This window comes from Rhea pennata, chromosome 26 (assembly GCF_028389875.1).
Source record: "Rhea pennata isolate bPtePen1 chromosome 26, bPtePen1.pri, whole genome shotgun sequence".
Taxonomy (NCBI): domain Eukaryota; kingdom Metazoa; phylum Chordata; class Aves; order Rheiformes; family Rheidae; genus Rhea; species Rhea pennata.
Genome location: NC_084688.1, coordinates 2,990,964 through 3,016,282, shown reverse-complemented (window position 1 = coordinate 3,016,282; position 25,319 = coordinate 2,990,964). Strand labels below are relative to the sequence as shown.

At 43.8% G+C, this 25,319-nt stretch overlaps 1 protein-coding gene across 6 annotated transcripts in view; it reads left to right on the top strand.

The window, feature by feature from the left end:
* Positions 1-15,080, top strand: part of SPOP (speckle type BTB/POZ protein) — a 30,085-nt gene extending 15,005 nt beyond the window's left edge. For all 6 annotated transcript variants that reach the window (XM_062595804.1, XM_062595808.1, XM_062595807.1 and 3 more), the window contains 9 exons: positions 2,603-2,745; positions 3,231-3,352; positions 5,039-5,190; positions 5,290-5,417; positions 8,040-8,217; positions 8,848-8,903; positions 9,344-9,466; positions 12,935-13,077; positions 13,816-15,080. In XM_062595804.1, coding sequence (XP_062451788.1) covers positions 2,668-2,745; positions 3,231-3,352; positions 5,039-5,190; positions 5,290-5,417; positions 8,040-8,217; positions 8,848-8,903; positions 9,344-9,466; positions 12,935-13,077; positions 13,816-13,960 — 1,125 coding nt within the window. In that variant the 5' untranslated portion in view covers positions 2,603-2,667 and the 3' untranslated portion in view covers positions 13,961-15,080. The remainder of the gene's footprint in view (positions 1-2,602; positions 2,746-3,230; positions 3,353-5,038; positions 5,191-5,289; positions 5,418-8,039; positions 8,218-8,847; positions 8,904-9,343; positions 9,467-12,934; positions 13,078-13,815) is intronic.
* The last annotated feature ends 10,239 nt before the right edge of the window (positions 15,081-25,319 follow it).

Here is a 25,319-nt window from a genome sequence, read left to right as displayed (position 1 = left end):
CAAGCCTTGCTCAAGAGAGGTCTGTATTGCGGCTGGAGCCTGCACTCAAATCCAGACTTGCCCTGCAGCTGCATTTAGGGACTAAATATTATGTTCATACCAGTTTGGGAGGAATTATGCACATAAAGCCTTACGTTCTTACTGTGAGTATTCTCCTGGTTTGAGATGTGAGATTTTTATGTATATGTTTTTCATGTTTTCTCCTGTTTTCATTCAACAATTAATGACTCAGCCTTCCTCATGAATTAGAGCCTGTTTTAGTTTTCTCCCCCAGTGAACCTCAGTATTAGCCTTTGCATGTAACGCAATTAATATTGCAACCTAACAATTTTATAAGATTTCTTATATTTTAAATGACAAGGTTTTTTTTAATTGTTTTGTGGGTTACTTAGCTCAAATGGGGTTTCTGCTGAGACACTAATGTCATCAACCTGTGATCTGTCAGATACTTCCAAAGCCTATTTCCATAGCTCTTGTAAACATTTCTCTATGGAGTTGCCTGTTGTATATACAATACACACTGTGTTTTGATCAATAAAATCCGTGCGTTTGATGCAAATTCTGACTAGCTAAATGAAAATTATGGGTGTGAACCTTTGACATTTCAGTTGAATATTACTAGATATGTTAGGTTTAGCTCAGTTGGTTAGAGCGTGGCGCTGCTGATGCCAGCGTTGCGGGTTCAATCGCCGTACGGGCTGCGCTGAGAGCTGGACTAGATTATCTCCAGAGGTCCCTTCCAACCTTACCATTCTGTGAGTCTATCTGCAGTTTTAGTCCTCCTTTGTCCTTCAGTATGTAACTAGTGGTAGACCTCAAAGAGCAATTTCAAGTACTTTGTGTGCTTTGAAGTTATTAAGTGGTGCTTTTATGAAAAAAAATCTTAACATTTGTAAGATACTGTCAGAAGCTTAAAATACTGCAACTTTTTGTTATCTAAGCTGACATTTGAGACTGCATTTCTCTACTTTTCTTTATATTGCAGAAGGCCTCTTCTTGAAGTTGGTACAGTTCTGAATGTAACTTTTTGTAGATACATATGAATCCTATTAAGTGGCAATCCATTTATCTGTGTATAAATACTGCTCATCATTGTTCTGTGTGTTAATTATTGCAGTTCTTCACTTTATAATTCTCCAAGAAGGCTTATCCTGGGCAAAGCATTAAGTCATTTGTTAAAACTGCTTACTTTTGTTATGTAGACAATAGTGCATTTAGCATAAAATCTTACCATTTGTGAAGATTTTTAATATTTTGGTTTTGAAATAAGGATAGTTACTACCATTTACTTGAAGTGATGCTGAGTTGGTTTTGGATACCTGAATTGGCGACTGTGATCAAGTAGGTCGGGCATTAGTTTAACCACCAAAACCACTGAGTACCAAAGCTTTATTTAGCTGCTGGAGGATGTTGTTTATTGGCTTGCTTGTTTGACAAGATTTGTTCTTTTAAGAACCTTATTTTCTGCATGTCCGTGTGATGGCTAGTGCTGTTCTTAGTTTTGTTATCTGACAGTTTGAAAATGGAATGCAGAGCCTTTTTCTGTGTTCCACAGTTGCTAACAACAGTAGAATTGTTGTGGTTCACTTGCTGTCCTGTGCAGGTAAGCGAAAGGCAGGTAAATACCAGCTGTGAAACAGTAAGCAGTAGCAGAGCCTGTAGTTAATAGACTATAAGGCATGCCTGTGTGAGTCCACAATGGTTTTGTGTCTGCCAGGCTTAGGAATTCTAGTTTTCGAGCTCATCTGTTCAAGATGTTTTCTATCTACTTTGAGGATCAGGGCTTAGAAGATAGAGATAGCTTGGTTATTCTATCCTATTTTAACATTTCCCTTCTCTTTACTAGGTGTGTCTTTTATCAGTTGTGCCTGAGTGTTCATTCAGGTGTGTTGCAGTGGTTTTTATGCCTGTATGTTCTCTACCGATGACAATGACAGTTTGATTTGATGCTTAGATGTTGTGAACTTCACCAGCATATAAAGGAAATAAGAATTTCCCTAAGGGCAAAGGAGATCAGGTTTGAAGTAGAGAAATCGGTACCAACAGCTTCCTTAATCAGGCTTTAGGAGAAAGACTGAGCTGTTGAAGTTACTGGAGTCAGTCTCAAACCTGGGATTTTGTTTTGTTGTCGGGAGTTTGGGTTGTATGTTGCTACATGTAGTCTCCTCAGATTAAGAATTTCATCTGTCAAAACAGATCGTCTCTAATGATCTGAAACCCTCAAAGCTGAAGAGGGGAGTATGTAGTGAGGAATCCAAATGGTGGTAGTAAAATTCAAGTCAGATGGGGAGTCTCCAACTTGAGTCTTGGGCTCCATGAAAGGAACCATATTTTGGTTTTCTTCCTGTTAAGAGCTGGCATATTGAAAGAATTTAGTGGACTGATGTGTCTGCTCTCCACAAAACATACAATTACACTTTAAAATGTTTAAATGTAACAGATTTTGAAGGCTTTAGGGGTAGGGAGGGAGGAAGTATGACTGCTTTTACTGATGTCCCACAAGATTTAATAGTGCTCCTGAAGATCATCATCATCTTTTCTTTCTTTTTTTTTTTTTTTTTTTTTTTTTTTTTTTTTTTTTGCTGTTTTGGGGGAGTGACAGGGTGAAGACGTAATATAACTTTCTTTCACTGAGTTGTGAAATTCTGTTTAATCTTCAAACTGGCGATGTCAAGGGTGCCGAGTCCTCCTCCCCCGGCAGAAATGTCGAGTGGACCTGTAGCAGAGAGCTGGTGCTACACTCAGGTAAGTCCATAGTATGCTGAGATGTTCACCTTGTAACGAAATTAGAACCCATGGTAAGAAACTTATTCAAAATGAATTTAGAGTGTAGCTTTCCAGAGGATGTGAGACTCATTAACAATGAATATAGTTAACAATTCATTAGGTTTAATTACAAATTCTCTGCGCTAAAGATGTAAGCATAGTGGGAGTTTTTACATGGTTTTCTACAACGCTCTCAAGCAAGATGTGAAGTTTTCTCCAAGGCAACAGTAGAAAATAAACTTTGTATCACTGTTCTTACCTTCTGCCTTTTGTGGAACTTCCTGAAACATTTCCGAAATTGTCGTGGTCCAGTTACCACTGCCATGTGTTTCAGAGCTAGGCTGACTTGTACCTGGGTGACACAAGTGACATGGTAAAACATTAAAGATTTTTTTAGTTTTTGCCTTTGTGGCCCGCTGTGGATAGCAGTACCCCTAAACTGCTTCCTGGCTTTCTATCTTCAGATTAAGGTGGTGAAGTTTTCCTACATGTGGACCATAAACAACTTCAGTTTCTGCCGAGAGGAAATGGGTGAGGTCATCAAGAGCTCGACCTTTTCTTCAGGAGCCAATGATAAACTGAAATGGTGAGATGTTCAGCCTATTTGTGCAAAATATATAAAAAAATATTTGTACTGCACAGGAGTTCTCGATTCCTTGGGCGTGCAGTATATACACAAGGAGAGAGTATTTTTGCTGCAGTACAATACTTAGATATATAAAACGAATGTGAGGATCTGGCCGTCTGTGGTGTTTCTCTGATAGTGGAAAAGGATAGAAGGTATGACTGGAAGGAAGACTACATCCTGCCTTGAAGCAGAGACGTAGCATAGAGGGTTATTAATCTAAGGGGTTTTTTTGTAATTGATGTTTGTTTAGCGAGTTTTGAGAAACCTCCAGTGAGATTCTGCAGCTTGTGTACACAAGCTCTGTTTCAGCACCCCCGTTTTGGCCCTTAATACTGTATATTGTTAGAATGATAATTCTTACCTACACTCTAAGTTTTCTCTCCTGCAATTTAAGACTATTGCTGCTGTATTACCTTTCTGTTCATGACACGTTTTTATATATTCAGAGGCTTAACATGATTCCCTGAACTATCTCTGTGTTCTGCAACTCCTTCTGTCCTAGAGTTTATTCTTTTTTTTTTTTTTTGAAGATGACATTATTTTTACCCTTTTACTGTCCTTTAAAGCCTTTTTTTTATTCTCCCTGAATTCTCAAAGATAATTACCAGTAACTCTGAGAGGACTTCGGTCAGAGTGTATTCTGCCGTGAATCTTGTCTGACCTACTGGATCTGTGGGCATCTGGTTCATTCCGGTCACCATGACTCAAAATTAACCAGATGTCATGAACTTCCCTTATTTATTCCTTTGTTACTGATGTTAACTGTTTTAGCTTTTTTTTCTTTTTCTTTAAACCTCGTTAGTCAAGATTGAAGCAAATTAGACACTAAATAATTTAACTTAACGCTCTGGGGGGGGGGGGGGGGAGGAGAGATGATTTGTGTTCCCTTCCTTTGGGTGGCAGATCTGTACTTTTCTTGCAATGCTTTTTGTTATTAAATTACTTACCGTTATAACCTTCACTAGTCAGATCTCATTCTAATGCCTGGGTCTCTCTGATTTTTTTTTTTTTTTATCCCTGTGTGCCTGAGGTATTAGTCATTTGGCCTATTTTTTTGCTTCTTGTTAGACTCTGCCTCGAGTTTGGGGTCATGGAAGTGCATATGAGTTAGCCTCTTCCTGCACTTCATATCTTTTCTTTCCATAGCATCAGTTTCTTTTTTGCCCTATTATTATGTTTTTTGAGAAACAGACAGCCTTCCAGGAATCCATTTTGCCTTTGAGTTGCTTCTTGTGGGATTTTACTTACCAATTCTCTGAATTTGTTGTGCTTCTTTAATCCATTGCCTTTAGTCTGCTATTTCTTTCCATTTTGTTTTGTGAAAGTTGTCTTCCAAGGTGTTTTACAGTATGTTAAACCGTTACTTTCAAGTTTTTCATCTGGCTTGCCTGCAGTTAACATAGATATCTATCTGCCTATGAATTATTACCAGTCTTGGGGATGTAACGTGAGTCTGATTGGAGTGCACAGTACCAACAGTACTAATATATTTAACTATTTTTTCCTTGTGGTTTAGTGGCTGTTAAGCAGAACTTGTTCGTTTCACACTTTATTGTGAAAATTCTTAAGTACCCTTTCTTTAAAAGCTGTGAATGACCTGCCGAAAACTGTTCCTACATCTCATTCAGATGCCTGCTTCTACAGGTGTTTACGTGTGAACCCAAAAGGCTTGGATGAAGAAAGTAAAGATTATCTCTCCCTCTATCTGTTATTGGTGAGCTGTCCAAAGAGTGAAGTTCGAGCAAAGTTCAAATTTTCCATCTTGAATGCTAAAGGAGAAGAAACAAAAGCAATGGGTGTGTAAAAACTTTGGTTTTGGGGTCAGTTGTTTGTCTCGTTGTTTGTTCATGCAAGTCGTGTAGCTGTTTATTTGAAGCACCGTATCTCTCTTTCAGAGAGCCAGCGAGCATATCGATTTGTACAAGGCAAGGACTGGGGATTCAAAAAATTTATTAGAAGAGACTTTCTTTTGGATGAGGCAAATGGACTTCTTCCAGATGACAAACTCACTCTCTTCTGTGAGGTAAGTCTTCCTGTTCAGCTAAAAGAATAATGGTTCTATTAGCTTAAGGTAGATGTGACTGGTTTTCATCCTTCTTTTAAGGAGTCAGAGGTGTCAGGAGAAATACAGGCTGCTTTTCTAGTAGTTTGATTTTTGTTCCTGTGTGTTTTAATTGTGAGTCATTGCATTTCACTTGAGTTTTTTTTTTTTTTTTTTTTTGTTATTTTTACATTTGTCTTCTACCTGAGATGGTGGTAGGATTGAGAATATTAGATTAACATTTCACTTCTGCTTTAATATTGTCATTCATTTGTTTGTGCTCTTTAATTTGAAACTCTTGGGATTAAAACCAAGACTAGGTCTGTAGTGGGAACTGGCTATTACTTTCCCACTATATAAAGAAGACAGCTTCTCCTTAGTTTTCCAAGAGTGTATATATGTCTATTATTATTACTTTGGGAATAAAAGGAATTTTGTGTAGCTACAATTTTTCGTTTGCAGTGCTGTTATTTTTCTACAGCTGGTTATAAAATTCATGGCACTTGCTAATACCTATGTCAAACAAAGGTGCAGAAAGTTATTTCTAAAGCTTGATATTTAAGTTTCAAAATGTTAATGAGCAAATTTAAATTCTCTAAATTAGTGTCTCCAGAGTTTCTAGGGTCTATTTCTGTTGTATTTTTAACTGAAAAATAGCTCCTGTAGCTGTGATTTTTGCCAGAAGACAGGTAGAACAAGTCGTCCTCTCTTTGGATCTCCTGCAGTGTTTCTTGTGGGAGTAGATTCTTTTCTTTTGGCTTCCTTATCTTCCAGGAGTGAAAGGAATGCTTCAGTCAAAGCTGTTCAATAGCTGTACTTTTTCTTCATTTTTGTCTGCCAATGTAAACACTTACATGTTTAAATTAACAAACATCTCCTGGAGGAGATGTGTTTAGTCGGTGGCTTAAATCATTACTGTCCTGGAGGGAGCCCTTTCTTTAAAATATTTAGCAATGTTTGAGATAGGAGAAGAGTGTCTTGGATGACCTCTCCCAGATTTAGCAATTAATCCTTTCCTTCATGATAAATGAGCCAGAAACCTTACAGTTGTGGAATGAGACCTCAAAATTAGTGTTTGAGAGAGGTTTATCTGTGTTGGACTTCATAAATTCCTGCGACCCAGCAGTAGTCTTAGTGTCCAATACTAAGTCAAGTCAGTCCACTCTTCACTAAATTATTCCCTTCAGAAGCTTCAGCTTAGTGTTTTTGGTTTTTCTAGGTGGAAGAGAAAATTTGTTGCTGCCTTCACATGACCTTGTTATCTTCTGTTTTTTCTTTCAGTTTGTTGCACAGTCTAATGTATAAGAAGTCTTAATAAGAAGACTTTAAGTTCATATTGTGATATTAGATGGGAAATGTATGCTGTCTGGAAACAGCCTGAACTTTCAACACTTTACTGCCAACAGTTTTTCCTTAGCGGGGTGGTTCTGTCATCTCTCTCTCTTTATAATCACTAGTTTTACTTACCTGTGAAGCTTGCTTTCCTGCCAGTTGTTCTCCTTTGTCCACTAGATATTAATAGACCTCTGAAACTTAACCTGGACTTAACAGCAAATCCAGTGACTGTTCTCACATATGCTTTCCTGTCAGTCAGCTTGTTCCTTCACTCTGTTATAGCAGGGTGGTATTAGCGGAGACCAGAGTGGCTAACTGGAGCCTGCTCCAGAGGGCTTGTGATTTACTGCATGCTTTAAAATAAGGGTTCTGTGTTAAACAGACTCGCATGGTTCCCATGTAGATTATTCAACAGCCAGTGGCAGAAATACTTTTGGTCTCTTTGTAACCTTGTCTAGTTTAGAGCTGGTGATCAGGAATCTGTGCGCCTTCTCTAGATCTTTCCTCATTATTTTACATGAAGTTGCTTTTTATTCCAGTCTTACTGTTTGATTCTAACACAGTGAACATGTTGAACTCTTGAAGAAATTGAAATCTGGTATCGAACCAGAAGCAGTAAGGCATTTGGGTTGCTCTGAGCACCCTGGGCTGATCAGACACTTTTCTCTTGCATGCATGTGTGCATTCAGTGCTAGCTTATAGAAGTTTTCTGTATATTTCTTTTTCATTTGTAGTGCTGTCTGTATTGCATTATTGATTGGGGGGGTTAGTGTGTCGATAAAAGGAAAAAAGTAGGTCAGGGATGATGTCTATAAAAGCAGAAGAGATAAGATTCCACTTCCTTAAGAAACTAACGAAGTTAGGATTAAATTGCATGGAAGTGCCATTAATTTGGGGCCGAGCAGAAAATCTGTTAGTGTTCTGAAGCATGCTGGCATCAGAGGTGAAGATGAGAGTGCTGTCAGCCGCACTGCATTTGGGATTGGAAGAGGCAGAGCTATGGATTGCCTGCGCAGAGGGGAGGCCATGCTGTTTGTAGAGATGCAGGAAGTGGGGGAGTGGGGTGGACAGTCTGGAGGAGCAGAGAATAGGGTTGATGCAGAGTAGAAAGGATGCTGTAAAATATGAGAAATTGTTAATTGTGTGGTGGTTCTGTTTAGAGGCATCTTAATTTTGATTTCTGTCTCCCTTCACCTGCCCTGGAAAATAAATGAGGTTAGTTTTCCAGTATGGGGTTTTGTTTATTTACTTTTTTTTTTCTTTGCCCAGGTGAGTGTGGTGCAGGACTCTGTCAATATCTCCGGCCAGAACACTATGAACATGGTGAAGGTACCAGAGTGCCGCTTGGCAGATGAGTTGGGAGGACTCTGGGAGAACTCGCGCTTCACGGACTGCTGTCTGTGTGTTGCAGGCCAGGAGTTCCAGGCTCACAAAGCCATACTAGCAGGTCAGTATTAACTCGGGTGGGCCTTAGCGGGATAGGAAGCAACAATTTGGTGGCAAGTGGAGTGCTCTCATAAGTTTTTTTTTTTTTTTTTTTGGTTACTTCTTATTTAAAGGAGGCTTCTGCAGCTCTTTTAATTGCAGAGCTGCAATAAAAGACTGTTCTGTGAACATGACAACTAATTATCACAGTACTGTTATGGGGAGGGGAAAAATATCTACTGCATTTTTAATTGTCTACCTCCTCCCAGGACGAGGATGGTAGGAGGATTTTGTGGCTATAGTGTACTGTAATGTATTCCTGAAGCGTTTGTGAGGAGAACTTAAAAGATTTCTAGATTTGAGATCTAGAAAGGATTTCTAGAAGAATCCCTTTTTTTATAAAGTCATGAAACATACCTGACTGTCTGTGTGTTCTTCAACCTTGTTGGAAAGGACACAAGAAATTCTGCCATACCTGGTTTCAGGGTATGCTGGGTGCATTACATTGTGTCACGACCTGTACTTCTATAGGAGAATTTTTTTCTCCATTAAGTAGCAGAACAAATGTTGGGGTTTTGGCAGACTATGCTTAGCTCCTTCTGGAGGATAAAAGAGCATCTCTAACTGTATTTTATTTTCCCCACTGCCATAGCGCGTTCCCCGGTTTTCAGCGCCATGTTTGAACATGAAATGGAAGAGAGTAAAAAGGTAAGTGCTTAAAGGAAGGAGAACTTTCCCAGCTAGGTGAATAGCTCTCTGGTCAACTCTTAACTTCTCTGCTCAGTTAACTTTCTTAGATAGTGTTTGTGACTATTGTCACCGTTTAACTGTTTTTTTCACATTAGATGCAGGTCTCTGCTTCAGCTGTCCTGAAGGGAGGAAGAAAGGGATCAAGGAGGCAATTGTTATCTTTGTTACTCTTGGGGAAAGAGACTGGGGTGGGACGGGGAAAAGTAGAGGATATGAAATACTACTTAGAACATTTATTATTCCATCTCCGCCTTTTTGTTTCCTTTTCTTTTTGCAAGTAGTACGTGTTCTAAAGTGTGTCTCTGTAGCAATTTTTTTCAAATACCGAAGGAACTTGGGTAGAAAGAATCCTTTAGCACCTTGTCAGGATCTTAATAAGCTTCATTTTTCTGATACAGAATCGAGTTGAAATCAATGATGTGGAGCCTGAAGTTTTTAAGGAAATGATGTGCTTTATTTACACGGGGAAGGCACCAAATCTTGACAAAATGGCTGATGACTTGCTGGCAGCTGCTGACAAGGTACAGTTGGGATTTATGGCTGTTCAGGGAACCAGCAATGACATGTGCCTTGCTTTACACAGAGCTCCTTGGAGATTCCTGCAGTAAGGTTTTCACTGAGATCATTGTGGTTGGGTAGTTTCCTTGAATTGCTCTGTTAACTTGCTGTGGCGTATAGATAAAATCAGATGTAGTATAGATATGTAAATTAAGCTTCTGAAATAAATTAAAATGCAGTATTTCTGTTCTTAATGATTCTGTTCTTATGATCTAGCATAAGAGCTGGGAGTGAGAAGAAAAATTCAGGACTGACCTGGCAATGTTTTTTAGCTTGACTGTTAGCATATCTCACAAGAAGTGTTCTGTCTTGGCAAACAGGGCTGCTTCTCCTTCTGGTCTGGCTGGTAGCAGCAGCTCTAAGAGATGCTCTAAAGCAATGGATAGCAGAGTGGGAAGGTCCTGTTGTTTATCTTGTCTTTTTGCAGTGGCAGTTCCTGCTGTTGAGGAGAGAAGGGGTGCACTGGAGGAAGTCCTGTTGCCTAACCCTGCTGTGATTTTGCAGGGAGGTATTGGGGATGTTGTGATGGGAAGGCTGCTGGTAGTCCCTGTGTAGCAGGCACAACGCCGTGGCCTTGCCAGCCACTCAGGTTCTGTCTACTTCCCTTTGCAGCACCAAGGACTGAAGAGAGCGCGCTGCTGGCCAGTGAGCTATATTAACCAGTGAAAATTCGTAATATATAACCAAAATTTTATTTCCTTTTTCTTTTTTCTTTTAAAAGTGAACCTAGTGCTGGTGAAAGATGCCAGTTTGACAGCACTGGAAACTAAAAGTCCTCTATTCATCCATCGAACAGGTTCAGCACGGGTAGCAGCAGTGCAAGATTCTCCACACTGCCCTGCCAATGTGCCTCAACTCTGACCTGGAGGGACCACCTCTAGGGGTGAGAGTGTAGTTCAGTCTCCATGCTTCTTCAGTCCTTGGATTCTCTTGTAGGCGCCAGTGAGGGCGGTGGATTTTAAGATGTGGATGCATGTTCCACGCAAACCACCACATGGCCGTCAACTTCCCTGTCACTGCAGACCTGGGCTTAATCAAAAATGGTGATTCAGAAGTGAAATGCTTCATATGCCATTAGTTGGTCCTTGTAACTAGAAGTGAAATGGGAACTAATGCAAGCAGATTCTTGGGCTGATTGTAATCATTGCTATGTTTTATTCAATATTTAAAGAGTATTGATTGAGATCTTGCATACCATCTTTAACCCAGACAAGTGTAAGTAAGAAGCAGTACATTAAGGACAGAGTCGGCTTTAACTTTGAATTTCTTGGCTTTTAGTGTAAGTTTTTCTCCTTTTAAACTCATTATATGTCTTTTAAAAGCAGAAATAAAAACTCTTTCATGAAAGCACATAAAACATCTAATATTTACTCAAGAGACTGAAACAGCTTTGTCTGAGTTGCTCCTTTCTCTTGGGGAAAATATGTAATTAGACCAAAAACAAAACAAAACACGTCTTCTAAACCCAGGAGATGCTATTTCAGCCTCTTGGGTAAGGATGCTATTAGGTAGGGGTTTTTTAAAGTGTAATTAAGAAAGGGGGGAAGGGGAAATCTTGGTACCTGAGAGACCAGAATGGCTACTTTTACCCAACTATGTAATTAGAAGCTGAGCTATTTGTAGTGAAAATCCAAATAAAAATTGTATATGCGTGGAGGAGAATAATCAATTTATAAAGGGAATAATTTTAAGCTTTGTTTGCTGCATTTTAAGCTACTGACAGACAGTAATATAAACTAATAGCTTGCCCCTCATTTGAAACTCTTTTAGCTATTGATACAGATTAAGCAAATAAATTTGATTTGCCTTCTTAGATGTTCTGCTACAAAAAAACTGTCCTGTTTGCAAGTGCTGTGTCTCAATTGAAGTAATTATTACTGAGTCTTAAGTAAAAGAATATTTTTACTATCTAAAATTACTCATTTAAATCTAATCATTATGGAATGAAATCTCAATCAGAATATAAAATCAATTTATAGTAACAGTGCACTTCCTATGGCAAGTGCTCTCGTCGTCTTTACAAAGTCATGAAGATGAGCTGGTTGCCAGCTGTCCGTTCAGGTTGACAGAGCAGTCCTTACAAATCTGTTACTGAGTCGGAATGCGGCCTCACATACTGAAGAATTTGCATTTGTGTACCTTGTCATCTTCAGCATCTCCAAAAGACCTCATAAACAGTATGAAGGATACTCTCAGATGCAGTTCTCTTAGATAAAAGTTAACAATCTTAAGCATTTTATAGAAATGTTACTCAATTTCACGAGTTTAATCTTTAGGACAGTTTATGTAGTATTAATGTTATTACTCATATTAGAACTTAATTAGAACTGACTACTTTCCTTATCCCTGTGATAGGTAATCATGGATCCAGAATATTCAGAATTTCAGTTTATTTCCTCCAAAGAGCTGCAAACCTTATTGGATCACACATACCAAGATTTTCAGAAGTGTCTCAGTTTGGTGGTGCCCCGCTTAGATATTCTAAAAGACTGCGGTTTGAGATTTGGGTTTCATTCCTTGATAACTGGAGGCTCGCAGTTATCTGAACATGTATCCACCCAAGATCAGTGTGTTGCTTTTGAAAATCTTGGCCATGTCTGCGTGTTTCAATACTGACCAAAAATGCTGCAGAATTAGTGTGTGAAATTTTTATTACAAGGCACTCTTTTTCTAGGTGTATCCTTTGACTTCCTCAAACTATTGACATACCTAACCCTGCAGGTATAGAAATATTGAGGTAAATGCAAAATTGAATGGCTAGAAACTCTTAGATTGAGAATGTGAAGTTAGAATAGGGCTGTACAGACATGCTGTGATGTTTCATTCCACTTAGTCACCATAAATCAGAGACTTTTGTTTAACATGTTAATATTATGAACAGATACTTTATAACTGGTAGCATATATTGGAGCAAGGCTGATCATAATGTGCAGGCTATTAACAGCAAAGAAATTGTGTGAAAGCTGCCAAAACATCACTGGAACACCTATGGAGCATTCAGTGTTACATAGCTCTTCCCACTGAACCTAGGCAATACTATTGTGCACTATTAGAGTAAGAAAAAAGATTTGACTTCAGCATTCCATGCCTCGAATTAATAAAAACAATAGATGTTAAAGGTGACCTGAAATTCTTATTTCAAAGCATGACCACAGCTCCGGTAAAGCTGTAACACAAGAAGCCTGGGATGAGAGTTATGGTGGGTATGTTTCCTATCCATTGTTTTCCTCAGGGTGGGCACATGATTCTTCTTTTTTGCTGGTCACTACTTTGAGCATAGTTCAGATACTTCTTTGCTTTGTAATAATGCATTTAAGCATAGTAAAATAGTCTTTGTTACTGAAGAGTGAAGCAGCACAAGTAGAGCTTCAGTTCAGGCCTGATTAGGTTTTTTTCTTCGGTGTAACTGTATTTTGGCTTGTATTTTGCAGTATGCTCTGGAACGTCTGAAGGTGATGTGCGAGGATGCACTGTGCAGTAATCTGTCTGTGGAAAATGCAGCTGAGATTCTCATTCTGGCTGACCTACATAGTGCAGATCAACTAAAAACTCAAGCTGTGGACTTCATTAACTAGTGAGTTTACTCCTGTTTCAGGATACAACGAATCTGGAGGATTTTATTTTATTTTATTTTTTAAACAAGCTATAGAGTTTACAACTTGTGAACCATCACACACAGGGCAGATTCTCCTCTGTCCTTCAGTTTCTCCCCTTGTGATCCTTTATTTGGCCTTCTAGCAGTGGCGTTGTCCTAAGGGCTGATTAGCCAAGCCCTGCTGAAACTGTTCAGGATATACAGCAGGACTGTCTTTGTGAGGCCATGCTGAGGCTAGTCTTGTGATCATGAGAACTGGTAGCAGGTGCTCTGACAGTGAGGGACTGTTTGTACTACTGATTATAACAAGAGTTTTTAGTAAATGAAAAAACCTGCCAGCTACTTTGATGCCCGGAAGCACTTTTAGCCCTACTAGCCAGTTAATACAGCTTTTCTCTGTACTTTCTATATTGATATAAAACACTTCAGTGCTTACAGGGTCAGGGCAGGTGAGCGTTGTGTTCCTCGTTGTCCTCCACCTGGGATCATGTGTGTTTCGAGTTACTCATACACAAGTTGAAGAACTGCATAGTATAAAATTGTGACAGCAGAGCCAAAATGTATGAGTTTGGCAGAATGTATCTAACATACATCCAGAGTGATCCTAGAACAGTAAACTAAAAAAGACAGCTTTCTTAGGCCTGTGAAAAGAATCTGTTTTTTAATCTTATTTTGTCTTTGACTGATAACTTTAGATTTATTCTCTCTTAATTTTAGTCATGCATCTGACGTCATGGAGACATCAGGCTGGAAGTCGATGGTAGTATCACATCCCCACTTGGTGGCTGAGGCATATCGCTCTCTGGCCTCTGCACAGTGTCCCTTTCTGGGACCCCCACGTAAGCGACTGAAGCAATCCTAAAGTCCTGTTTGTCACACCACCCCATGTTTTTCTGGAAGCAGCATCTGCTGTTGCTGCTGTAACCTTGACCACCAGGTAGACAGCGAAATCTGTGGAGCTTTTACTCTGTTGTTGGGGGGAAAAGACTGCTTCGTGACACCCAGACTTTTTAAAACAGCACCAAGTAACTTGGGGAGAGGGGGGAGGGTGGGCCTGGGGCTCTGGGGCTGTTCAACCTAACGAATCCCTGTCGCTGCATCGTCTGTGTGTTCCCTTCGACTTGGCTGAGTCAATTAAGTACAGGGTTCGGTTTAGGCACCGGCCCGAGTCGGAATAACCCAGCAGTGGTACTGGGGGAGAACAACGTCTCTGCGTCTGGCAGCACAGAACAAATCGTCAGATGCCTGGAGCAAGAGGACATTTTAGCTTTGGAGAGAGCGTTGGGGTTTTAAAAAGAATTTCCAGTAAGGTTCTGGAAAGAAAGTACATGGTGGGAGCTCCAGTAGTATTTATATCAAAAAAGAGAATTTAAGTCTTTCCAGCTGAGCTAAAAACTGGACTTTTGTGTAACTCCTTATTGCCATCCAGCAACAAGAAGATCAATTTCTCTGTTAGTAGCACTTGTATGTTAATTGCAAAAAAAAAAAAAAAAAAAAGGAAAAAAAAAAAAAAAAAGAAAAAACACCTTTATAAAATGACAGGTTGAAGTGAAAGGGGACAGTAAAAGGCTATGTGCTCTGGAGGGTGTGAATAGACTGAAGGCAGCCTTTGGCAAGTCTGCATGAGTTTTGAAAGAACTAGAAAATCCTTGATCTGGAGCGTGCTGTCTGACAAGAACAACAGTTACTGTTTTTAGATATTGTGGGAAATGTTTTTGGCATTTTTCCCTGCTTTATTTCCCTCCTCCCCCCCCTTTTTTTTTAAAAAAAGGAGAAATTTTATTGTTCTTGAACGCTGTGTCAAAAGTCCCTGTCCTGAGTTGCTAAATGATTCTTAACAACTGTTTGTACCCAACTTGCCGACTGTATAGGAGCCAGTCCTGTTTCTTTCTATTAGTCACTCTTCTTACAGGGAAGAAGTTTCAAAATAGCTGGTAACTTTTTTTTTTCTTTTTGAAAATATAAATAATTACTATTTTGTACTGTGTGGTATTTGTTGTCTTTGTTTGTTTCATTTTTAAGACTCTCTCCAGTTTAAAACCAACTACCAAAAGATTTATTTTCAGTCTGCTGCCATGTATTGATAGTGACATGCTGTTCCTGGAATTCAAATGGAATTTATTAAGAATTGTTGCACACAATTGCGATGCAAAACTGTGGGGTTTTTATTTTATTTTTTATTTCTCATAGCAGGTGTTACCAAAATAACAGAGAACATTGGGTTAGCTTCTTGTAACTACTATTAAAACCATAGTCCTACTTTTTACCTTTACGTATGTTTAAATGTGAGAAGAGAGTATACTAAGCCATTTGTTTTATAACATTAAGGTGCACTGTAGGGTGTCTGGCTAGGAAAGACACCATCCATTTATGTCATCCTTAGCCCCAAATATCCATGGAGGTTAGATTGAAATACGCTGTGCCAGGGCAGTGGCAAATTGATTCGACCTTAAGATGGTCAGGTAGGGCACATAATGGATTACAGAGAATAATTCTGTTTTGTCTAGAAAATGGATTAGGTATCTATTGTCTCTCATTTTTCATTCTGTTGCCGTATTTTCTCTCACAGCTTTTTGTCCCTTGTGTGAAGGAGAACTCCACTCATACACTCGTGTGTTTAATCTAGCTGCAGAGCTGCAGTCTATTTTTATGAAATGATGACTCATGAAAGGGTCCCTGCCCCTTTTTGTGTTCCCCCACGGAGGCTCTTACGATAAACACACGCAGCCTTCGGTATACTAAGCTTTCCCTTTGCTTGGTTCACAAATTCCCATAATACCTCTGTTGGTTGAACTCTGCTAATTCCTTTTATATTGGATTTAGCATGCATTTCCTTTTAGGTAAGCAAAGCGTTTAGTCATTATTTTGATTCTCCCCACTACCCTGTCAGAACTCAAACCCAGCATTTCTCGCTTACAGTTACATGCAGACATGAAAAGTTCATTGCCAGGTAATTGCAGAAGTGGTCTGTGCGGCACAGTGATGTCTAATTATGCTGCGGTAACTGCACTGTTTACTGAAGTATTCAGACCTCCCGAATGAGACATTTTATCCTTGTCGTGTTAAAGTGACCAACTGTTCCAGGAGTGTCCCTGGCTCAGCCTCTCCCTGGGATGTAGACGTGCCTCAAAGAAAGTAGATGGATGTTGACATCACGTAGCTTGAGTCGTCTTTGGGGAGGTATTTACAGAAGGGCAATACAGATTTGGCAGTCGCCTTCCCTGGAGGGTGGGGAGATACCTGCAGGAAGGTGACCTGTTGGGGACGTGTCTGCCCCAGCCCGTCCTGTGGGGCCAAGTGCCTTCTCAGAGCACACTGTCGTAGGAGGTCTGGAGTAAGATGCACGAAGGAAGCAGCTTGTTCGGATTGTTCCAGTTGCAGGTGAATTAATGATTTATTTGTCAACTTCGCGTTTTTTTGTTTGTTTTTTGTTGTAAATGATACAGCCAAAGCCATCTGGTTATAACAACATCAGAGCTAGAGCATACTGTTCATAAACCTCCCACTGACATCCTCTCCTCCCCAGATCTGAAATGTAATTCAAGTTAACTCACAATCTGTGGCATGTGTTGTTACTGCAGAGATGTCCATGCCAGTTGAACAGTTGGAGATTTGAATTCCACAAGGAGATGGCGTATTTATCAAAACAATATTTCAGAGAGACATTTTTACAGAATCTCCTGAACTGCGGCACAGTTGCCACAGATTTGGATTCAGAATTTAGACTGGGCCTTGTCCTCACGCTTTTCCTTCCTCCTCCTCTCCCCCTCCTGAAGAGTGTCACAGAGATGCATCTCATCCCTCGGTGCGGTCTCTCATATGCTTCCTTCTTATTATTCCCTTGCTCTTGTTTCCTTCAGTTGCTTTTATGTTGACCTACGAGGGTTGCAGGCTTCATCTGGGTGTGGAGAGGAGAGGCAAGAAGAAGAAAACTCTCAATGAATCCGCTGACCTCCTTAGGCAGCAGTCGGACGTACGTATGCCCTATACCCAGAAGCAGTCAGCCTCTCCAAGGATCCAAACACCGACTATTTTTTTTACTGGCCAAAAGATTTCTTTCTGGCTGCCCCTTGGGCTTTGTTATTACAGAGTGAGATTGTATTGAGGTATTTTTCTTATTGTGTGAGTTTTTCCAGATGAAAGGAAACAGCTTGTCTGCTTATGAGCAGAACAAACAGGGGAGTGGGGAGAGCTGCTGTGCTTTGAAACTGTCTCTTGCTTTGTTCTGGTTCTAAAACTGCTGTTAAGGACGAAATACCATCTCTTTCTTTCCTTCCTCTTTCTTGAAGAAGCCAAAGATTTTTTTTTTTTTAACTTCATTTCAGAAGATTTTTCAACTTCATGCAATTCATTTTGCAAAAGGCTCTGCTAAAATAATTGTCTTGTTCAGTCTGGGCCATGCAGTTTTTCTTTCTCATGACTGCCATTTAACTTGTGTTGTGGAATTACTTAACTCATTTAATGACTCTTTTTGTTACTCTAATATGAAGATATTTAATTATACAGAGTGTATTTTTTCCCCTGACCTGCTGGCCACTTGGATCTTTGGCTGCAGTTCTAGACACATGCTGCAGCAAATTTTGCCTTGGCAATTCTGCAGTTTCTTGTGTCTGTTAATTTGTATGTATGAAGTTAACTTTAAAACTATTGTCGGTGTTGCTGATGTGTGCACAACAACAGGTGGCACAGCAAGCGAGTGCCAGCTTTATCTGCACAGGAAGTCAACGGACGAAAACTGGGAGACAGCAGGGAGAAAATGGCGATGAAAATACATATAATGGATAAAACAGGAGCTGTTCAGCTTTGGGAGCTGGCCTTTTAAGTCCCTTGAAGTTCATTTGGTAGAGTGCAGTCTGGAAAAGTCACTGACTGGAGTTGTTTGGTTTTTTGGATTTTGCATCTTGCTCCTGCTTGATACATTAGACTTTGTGTCTAGGGCTAAATTATTAAAATCACTTGAAGAAATCTGTTAATTGATGGGGCAAATTGGGAAATGGTAGAGAGAGGATTGCAATTATTCCATCAAGTTATGTAAAGTCACAGAGAAGAAGGATAAAATGTAGACCTCCTCTTTGAATAATTAAAAAGCATCAATGGCCAAAAAAGAGAGAAATTAATATAGATGTGGATGCTAAATTGGATGGGAACTGGAACACCTCCTCCTCCCCTCCAAAACAGAAACAAACTCTGTATTATACCAGAGTATTTTCCCTAATCCCCATGCAGGAATGTTACTTTGAGCTCCTCTATCAGCAATATGGTAACTGAGCAAGGATTGAAGAAGAAACTGTTGACTCTTGCCAGTGGGGAGCAATGTTGAGGACAAGAACTGTTCAAATATTTCTAACAAGCTGATAAGTTTTTTTGAGCTTTGAAATAGGCAGAGGTTGTGAATCTAGGAGTGATGGGATGAAAATGAATAGATGAAAACCATTTTCAAACTGTTGTTCTGGTTCTTGTGGAGGTCTCTTGACAGAGGTGGAGGTTCTCCCTGAGCATTTTTAGTCATTCAAACTTGCTAGAGAAAGCCCTTCGTCGAACTGGGGAACCTGCTTCTGACATGGAAGGAGGTGGTACGGCGGTGCTCAATATTCAGTGCAGCGGCGTCCTTCTGAAGCGCGACGTCCTTGCATGGATGTCTCCAGGCCTGCTCCTCGGTGCCGCTTCTGATGCGGTAGCTGGAGTGCCTCCTCTGCAGTGCCATCCTTACACGGTTTCATGTCACCAAGCTAAAGACTGGCTCTTAAATTTGTTAGGTCTCGTAACTGAGGTGGGTCCTTTCTCTTCTTCCTCTTCACACCTAATCATTCTATCTTTTTATGGTAGGATACGCAAGGTTTTTTTTTGTTTTTTGTTTTTTGTTTTTTTTTTTTTTTTTTTTTTTTTGCTTCCTACTAGAGAACTTCCCACAGTTGATTCTAGTTGCCGCTGGACTGAACTGATCTGCCCAAACTGTACTGCATTGCAGTTTGTGTCCTAACTTCTTTCCCACTAACTTTGTCTTTTGTCTTTTTAAAAAAAAAAAAACCTCCAGGCAGGTGGTGTTGGCAAACCTATTGCTTATTATTGAATTTTTGCCAAACAGCAAAACACTTGACAAAAATAGCTGAAGGTTTTTAGTCTGTGGAAGCACCAAAGCTAGATTACAGCTTGCAGAAACCTCCATCGTTTGCTGGAGACTTGTCAGATGCTTGAACCCTGTTGCAAGGACTACTGGCCAATGCTTTCTGTAGCTGGTGAGATGCGAGCTAGCAGACTAAGTGTTCTCTTTCTAAGGTCCACGTTCATACATAGAGTACTAGGACTTGGCAGAAGGTTTCACCGTGAGCTTTGCAGGGAACAGGAAGGTATAGCAGTTAGCGAGTTTTTATATTTGCAAATAGTTTAAACTCTAAGGAATGGGAGGTGGACTAAGATCCACAAAGATCCAGTGCGACTCACCTGCTCTGTCGTTTTAATTGAGAACGAAGGGGTGGATCTGGGGAGATGCGGTTCTCCTCCGAGCTCCGCAGCGCGAGGAGGTAGCAGACCTGGGCGAGATGCTTCCTTGTCCCCCCCGTCCCCGCGCGCCTCGTTCAGATGATGGCGTTCGCTAATGGTGCGTTCGCCCGGTAGCAGCCTCAAAACTGCTCGTTAGACTGGGAGGTTTGGGGAAGCTTGTGTCGCCGTTCCCTCTGCTCTCCCTGTTCTTGGCAGCGGGCGCGTGGCTAGAGAGCTGCCAAGAAAAAATTGGGCCGGTACCTTGTTTTCAGAGGTTTATTGGATGTTGCGAGCGTGCTGCAATGTCGCGTCTCCTGGTCAGAGTTTTGTACAAGCCGAAGCTCAGCTTCCACCTGTTTTCTAAGCTTCGCTCCTGAAATAGAGATAATAAACGGAGAGGATGCCAAGATGCGCCCTTTTGCTCATAAAAATGTAAATGGAAAATTGTCTTCTGAGACCTGCTTTTGCTCTGTTGGTGTTTTATAGATGAAATATCCCTCTTCCGACCAGATGAAAAGGGATATTTTTCCAAAATTTAGTTCCATCCCTAGACGCACACAACCCTGTGTGACAGAAACGGACTTCAAAATGAGTAGTTTTCACAAAATAACAGCTTTGGGGAGATTCCCCGCATCAGCACCGACTAACCATGAGTTTATCCCTGTCGTCTCAGATCGGTCGTGGAGGGAGGCTCCTTGCAACAGACCCTGCTTATTGTTTGTCTTGGGGCTTTTCTTGGAAAATAATTGTGGAAAATGATTTTGAGAGGGACCAGAAGAAATAATCTGGCACATCCTTGGGTCCCAAGACAAGATCAGCTGTTTCTTATACACGTTCAGGCCTCTCTGCTGGCGTTAACTTCTCCAGCACACGTGGAAAGCAGGTTACAATCTGCAGAGCAAAAATACGTTGAACTTTAGGATACTGCTATAGCCTGAAATGCTGGGAGAACATGGGTTAACACAGAGGTGTCCCGTTTCACAACTCTTCTTGATTTGCTAGTGTAGCCCGCTGTAAGACTTGGTTCTGTTCGAGTACACAATGAGAGATCAGGCAAAATTTACAGAGTTTTACATAAAATTCAGCCTTTTTTAGCAGTGAGGCAGAGGACTGGTCGAAAGAAACCACTGTAAAATGATACTGCTTATCACTGATAAGCACGTGATAGTATTGATAGCTGCTCAAAAACCCCATCTGCACGTGTCCAGTTTTTTTTAAGTCCTATATTATAATAGGTAATTAAAGTATACTAATTGAATTAAAATCCCATCTGTCTGAGTTCAGCACGCCAGCAAGTCCCTTCGTTAAGATACCATGTTTGCTCTAACAGAGGCTGCAAACACCAAGCTGGCCACCAACGGTTTAAGTAAATATTTTTTTTCCCATGACAAAGTGCCAGAGCATCCAGTGGGCGAAGGAGATCAAAACGAAAGCTGCAAGGTAAGCAACACTTGCTTCGGGATAATAGTATGTGCAAGAATAGCTTTTTCTCTGATAGCTGGAAAAAAATGCCAATTTGAGCTGGGTGCAAATGTTTTTAAGCCCTCGGAGACAGAAATTTAAAGGAGACTCTGTACTGGGTATCCCAGCATCTGACCACTTGTCTCTGCGACTGGCGTCTGATACTGGAGGCAAGGGAAGAGCGTCGTAGTTAAAGTCAGTGTCTTAAGGCTGCGCTTTGGAGAAGCCTACGAACGGGCAGGGACTCCGCAGCCCGACGGGTCCGCCCGGCAGCCCTCCTTCGGCGGCCTTCTGCTCCCCGGGCTCTCTGCCGTTCTCGGGATCGCGGTTTTCTGAGCAAGGCGTAAAATTTAAGAGCCCGCGCGGGGGGGGGGGGGGGGGGGGGGGGGGGAAACGCACGCGCGTGTCGCTCCCGAGCGCGGCCCTTCGGCGGCCGAGCCGGGGCCGTGGCGCGGCGCGGGGAGAGCCGACGGGCTCCTTGGAGCCACCGGTTTTTTCCAAACGATGGACAAAAGTGGGGGGAGCGGGAGAGCCGCTGTTCTTGGGTAAAGCGATGTGCGGGAGATCCGGGCGCGTGTCCTTGACGGAGAGATGCTTCCAGTAGACCGAGGAAGATATATATATATATATATATATATATATATATATATATATATATATATATATATGTATTTTTTTCCTCCTTATGGGAAAATTTCTGGATGAGGAGGGTAGATGAAAGCGGACGCTTCTTGCTGCAGTTGAAAGCGGAGAAGCATCTGCCGCAGATCAGAAAAGCCTGGCAGGTGGAAAACCCGCCAGCCCTCCCTTCTCCCTGCCTTCATCCTGCGCCCGGCGCCTCTCTTCCTCCCTGCGCGCTGCGGGCGCCGCGGGCTCGGCGGAGCGAGCCGCTGGCCCGGGCGCCGCGGCCGTGCCCTGCCGCCCTCCCTCCGCCCCCCACACCCCCCGGGGACCCCGATCCCCCCTTCCCCTACAACACAGCGCGGATGTCCAAATGCCACAGGAGCGAGGAGCATCCTGCGGCGCGGGAGCACGCGAGTGGAGCTGAATTATTTACCATATTTTTAGTGCAAGCAGGTGTGTGGTGGGAAAGCGTTCGAGTTGGGAATTCTCTGCAGAGGAGCTGGGGCCTGATGGGATTTGAAAGAGCTGGACAAGTTTTTCCGTTCTGTCCTCCGCTCGCTGCCTCTTGACAGCCTTGTTTTTATTCCCACCCCCCTCGCTTTTTGTCTGAATTCTCTTTTCGTCTTTTTCCCTTCCCCCGAAAGTCCCCCCGCTCCCTGTGCGGAGGCTGCGGGAAGCGGCTCCGAGCGCTGACGGCGTGCTCGACGCCCGGCGCGAGCGCGCGCGGCCCCGGGAGCAGCCGCGGCCGGGTCTTATTTTCTATTTTATTTTATTTTATCCCGTTATTTTAGGAGGCGTTTAGGAGGAGGGCGGTAACCCGGTGCTGCTGTTCCCCTCCAGCCTCTCCGCCCTCCTCGGCGGGCGCGAGCCTTTCGGGGGACGAGGCGTTTGGGTAGCAGATGGGCGCTCCGGTCGGGCTGGAAACCTCCCCGGCGGAAGGAAATCCGTCCTTCCCGCCGGGCGGGATGCGGCAGGCGAGACGGACGCCTGGAGCAACGGGGTCGGGTTCATCAGGGAAACGGACGGCCCGAGCGGGATCGCTGCCTCGGAGCCGCGAGCCTCGGCGCCGCGCTGGAAACTCTCGCCGGAGCCGCGCTCGGGGCTCGAGCAGGAGAGGTGGAGCCCGAAGGCGCCGCGGGGACCGCCCGGGCTCGACGCGGCGAGGAGATGCCCGCGGCCGGTGAAACGGGCAGCCGCGGTCCCCAGGGCACGGCGGACTCGCCGGCCCTCGTTACAGCCCGGCGATGCCCGTGCCGACGCGGCGCCGGCGGGCCGCGCGCGGCCCTGGTCCGGGCGAGCTGCAAGGGCTCTACCAGCCGCCTGAGCGTGAAACCGCGAACTGACTCTGCTCGCGTTGCGGAAGCCCCCGGCGATCCCTGCAAGCGAAACGTGGCGCCGCTCGCCCAGCCGCGGGAGCGCCGCCGCCGCCGCCAGCCTTGAGGACGAGCCAGAGGGAGCTTGAGACAGGCTTTGAAGGGAGATGACTCAGGAATCGCAAGATCTCGCACGGTTTGAGGTGTGTATTTGTGTTTTGACGTCTAAGCCTTTAGGAGCACCATTTTTCTTGCTTTTTTTTGTGATCAAGCCAACCTTTTTTTCCTTCTTTTCTTTAATTTTTTCCTGGAAGCTGAAGTTCTCACGCAGCCAAGTTTCTCGGGTAGCCCCTGCTGCGAGAGCACCTCCACGCGTTGCCGGACCCTGGTGAAAATCTCCAAGCTTGGCAGCTCTTCGTGCTCTTTAAAGAAGTTACCGTGGTCGGTACGACTCTTGCCGCGCTACCCTTTTGATCCTTATTAACTTGTAAGGAAGCCTGTAACAAACAGCCTTAACTCTTGTTCGGGACCTTGGCGTCGGGTCGGAGGGAGTTAAAAATGTTTATTATTGGCAAGCCTCATTGAGCCTGCCTTGAGAAAAGCGGTGCCTTGAGGCCGTCGTGATGGTGAGGAAGGTCAGGTTCTGCCGTTCTTGCGTTAAATCACACCTAGCTGCGAAGTCTGTCCTGCTTGAAACCTTGGAGTAACCTTGGAGTAAGGCATGGAGTAAGCCTTGGAGTAAAGCACGAGCGCGCTTTGGAGGTGATGCTTGGCGACGGATCGGGGGCCGCGGCTGGGTGTTGGATGCTGTAAGGAGGGTTTGGTGGGGGGAAAAAAAACCCTATTTTTTATGCTCGTATGCTAACGGGGAAAGAAATTAAACTTTGGCTCGACGAAGCCGAAAGACAGCGGAGCCGCGAGCCGGCGCGGGGGGCGCGGAGCGGCGCTGGCCCCGGCCCCGCCGGAGCTGCCCTCCGGCCTGACGCCGCGCTCCTCTTCCGAGCGGCTCAGCCAGCAGGAATCCTCTTCTCCCGAGCCGCAATAACGGCCCGTCCTGGTCTCCTAGTAACTGCCGGCTGCCGCCGCACTTTTGGCGGCGGCGGCGGCTCCTTTGTAGCCTGTTTTTCTGCTCCTGCTCTCTGCTCTGTTTCTTCCTTTTGTTATTATTTTTCCCCTCTTTCTCCTCCAAAATACCAAGCGTTACTACTGCTCTCTTCCCAAGCGATGCTTTCAAAGCATCTTAAACTTCCGCTCCCCGAGTAAAAGTCGTCTCCCCGATCCGCGCGCCGGGTCCGGGGCTGCCCGGGAAGGGCGACCGCGGCGATGCCGCTCGCGCCGCCCGCTCCCCGGCGCGGGGTCGGCGATTGCCCTCCCGAAAAGCGCCGCGTGCCGCCGCCGAAACTTTATTCTTGCTCAGAGACAGCGTTTCTCCTTACTATTATTATTATTATTTTTAAGTCAGTTAAATGCTACAGTGAGGGCTCGGCTTCGCAGAGGCGTACGCGCGCGCACCTTTGCACCGAGGAGCTGGGGGGACGACGGCGTTTGGAGCTGAGCGTGCCGGGGGGAGAGGCGGCCGGGGCGGGAGCGCGGAGCACGCGGGGGGGGAACGGCAGGGATCACGCGCCGGGTCGGGGGAAACGCGGGAATCGCGCCTCGTGCCCGTGGTTTGGGCAGCTTCGGCCGGGGTCTGTCTCTCTCTCTCTCTCTCTCCGTAGCCCCCACCGCCCCGCGGAGCGGGGCCCTGCATCCCGCCGGGGCTGCGGTGGGCTGGTGCCCGCCGTGGTCCCTCTCTTCTCCGCGGCCCGGAGCCCTCCCGGGGTCCCCGTCACAGCAGCGGGGAGAAGAGGCTGTGACCGATGCCCACGGGCAACTTATGCCCGTCAAGGGAACCACATGCCTTTGCCCCCACCGAGGTCTCCGTCTAGGTCCAGGCTTCTCGAGCGTACTTCTGTAGATCTCTGCCTCGGATCCAGCCTTTGAGGACCGCGTGGCCTACCTAGATCCAGGCAAATGCACTATTGCACTGAGAAACACGAATCCTGGTTGTGGTTTTATGTCCTATATTTTGTATCCTAGATTCAGGCCCCGTCTTCACATTCCAGTCTCTAAAGACCACAGATTCAGGCCAGCTTTAGAAACACCGGTACCCTGAAGTTCCTTCTCTTGGCATTGGAGCTTTGGGGAAAACAGAAAATCCTCCTCTTCCTCCCTTGCTGCAAGACCTCTGGTTTCTAGAGACCTCCGTGCACCTGCTCCGCTCACGAAACAGTCCCCGTCCCTCCCCCCGCCCTCCCCCAGCACCCGCTTGCCACCGGGGCACCCGGAGGTGGGCAGAGCGCG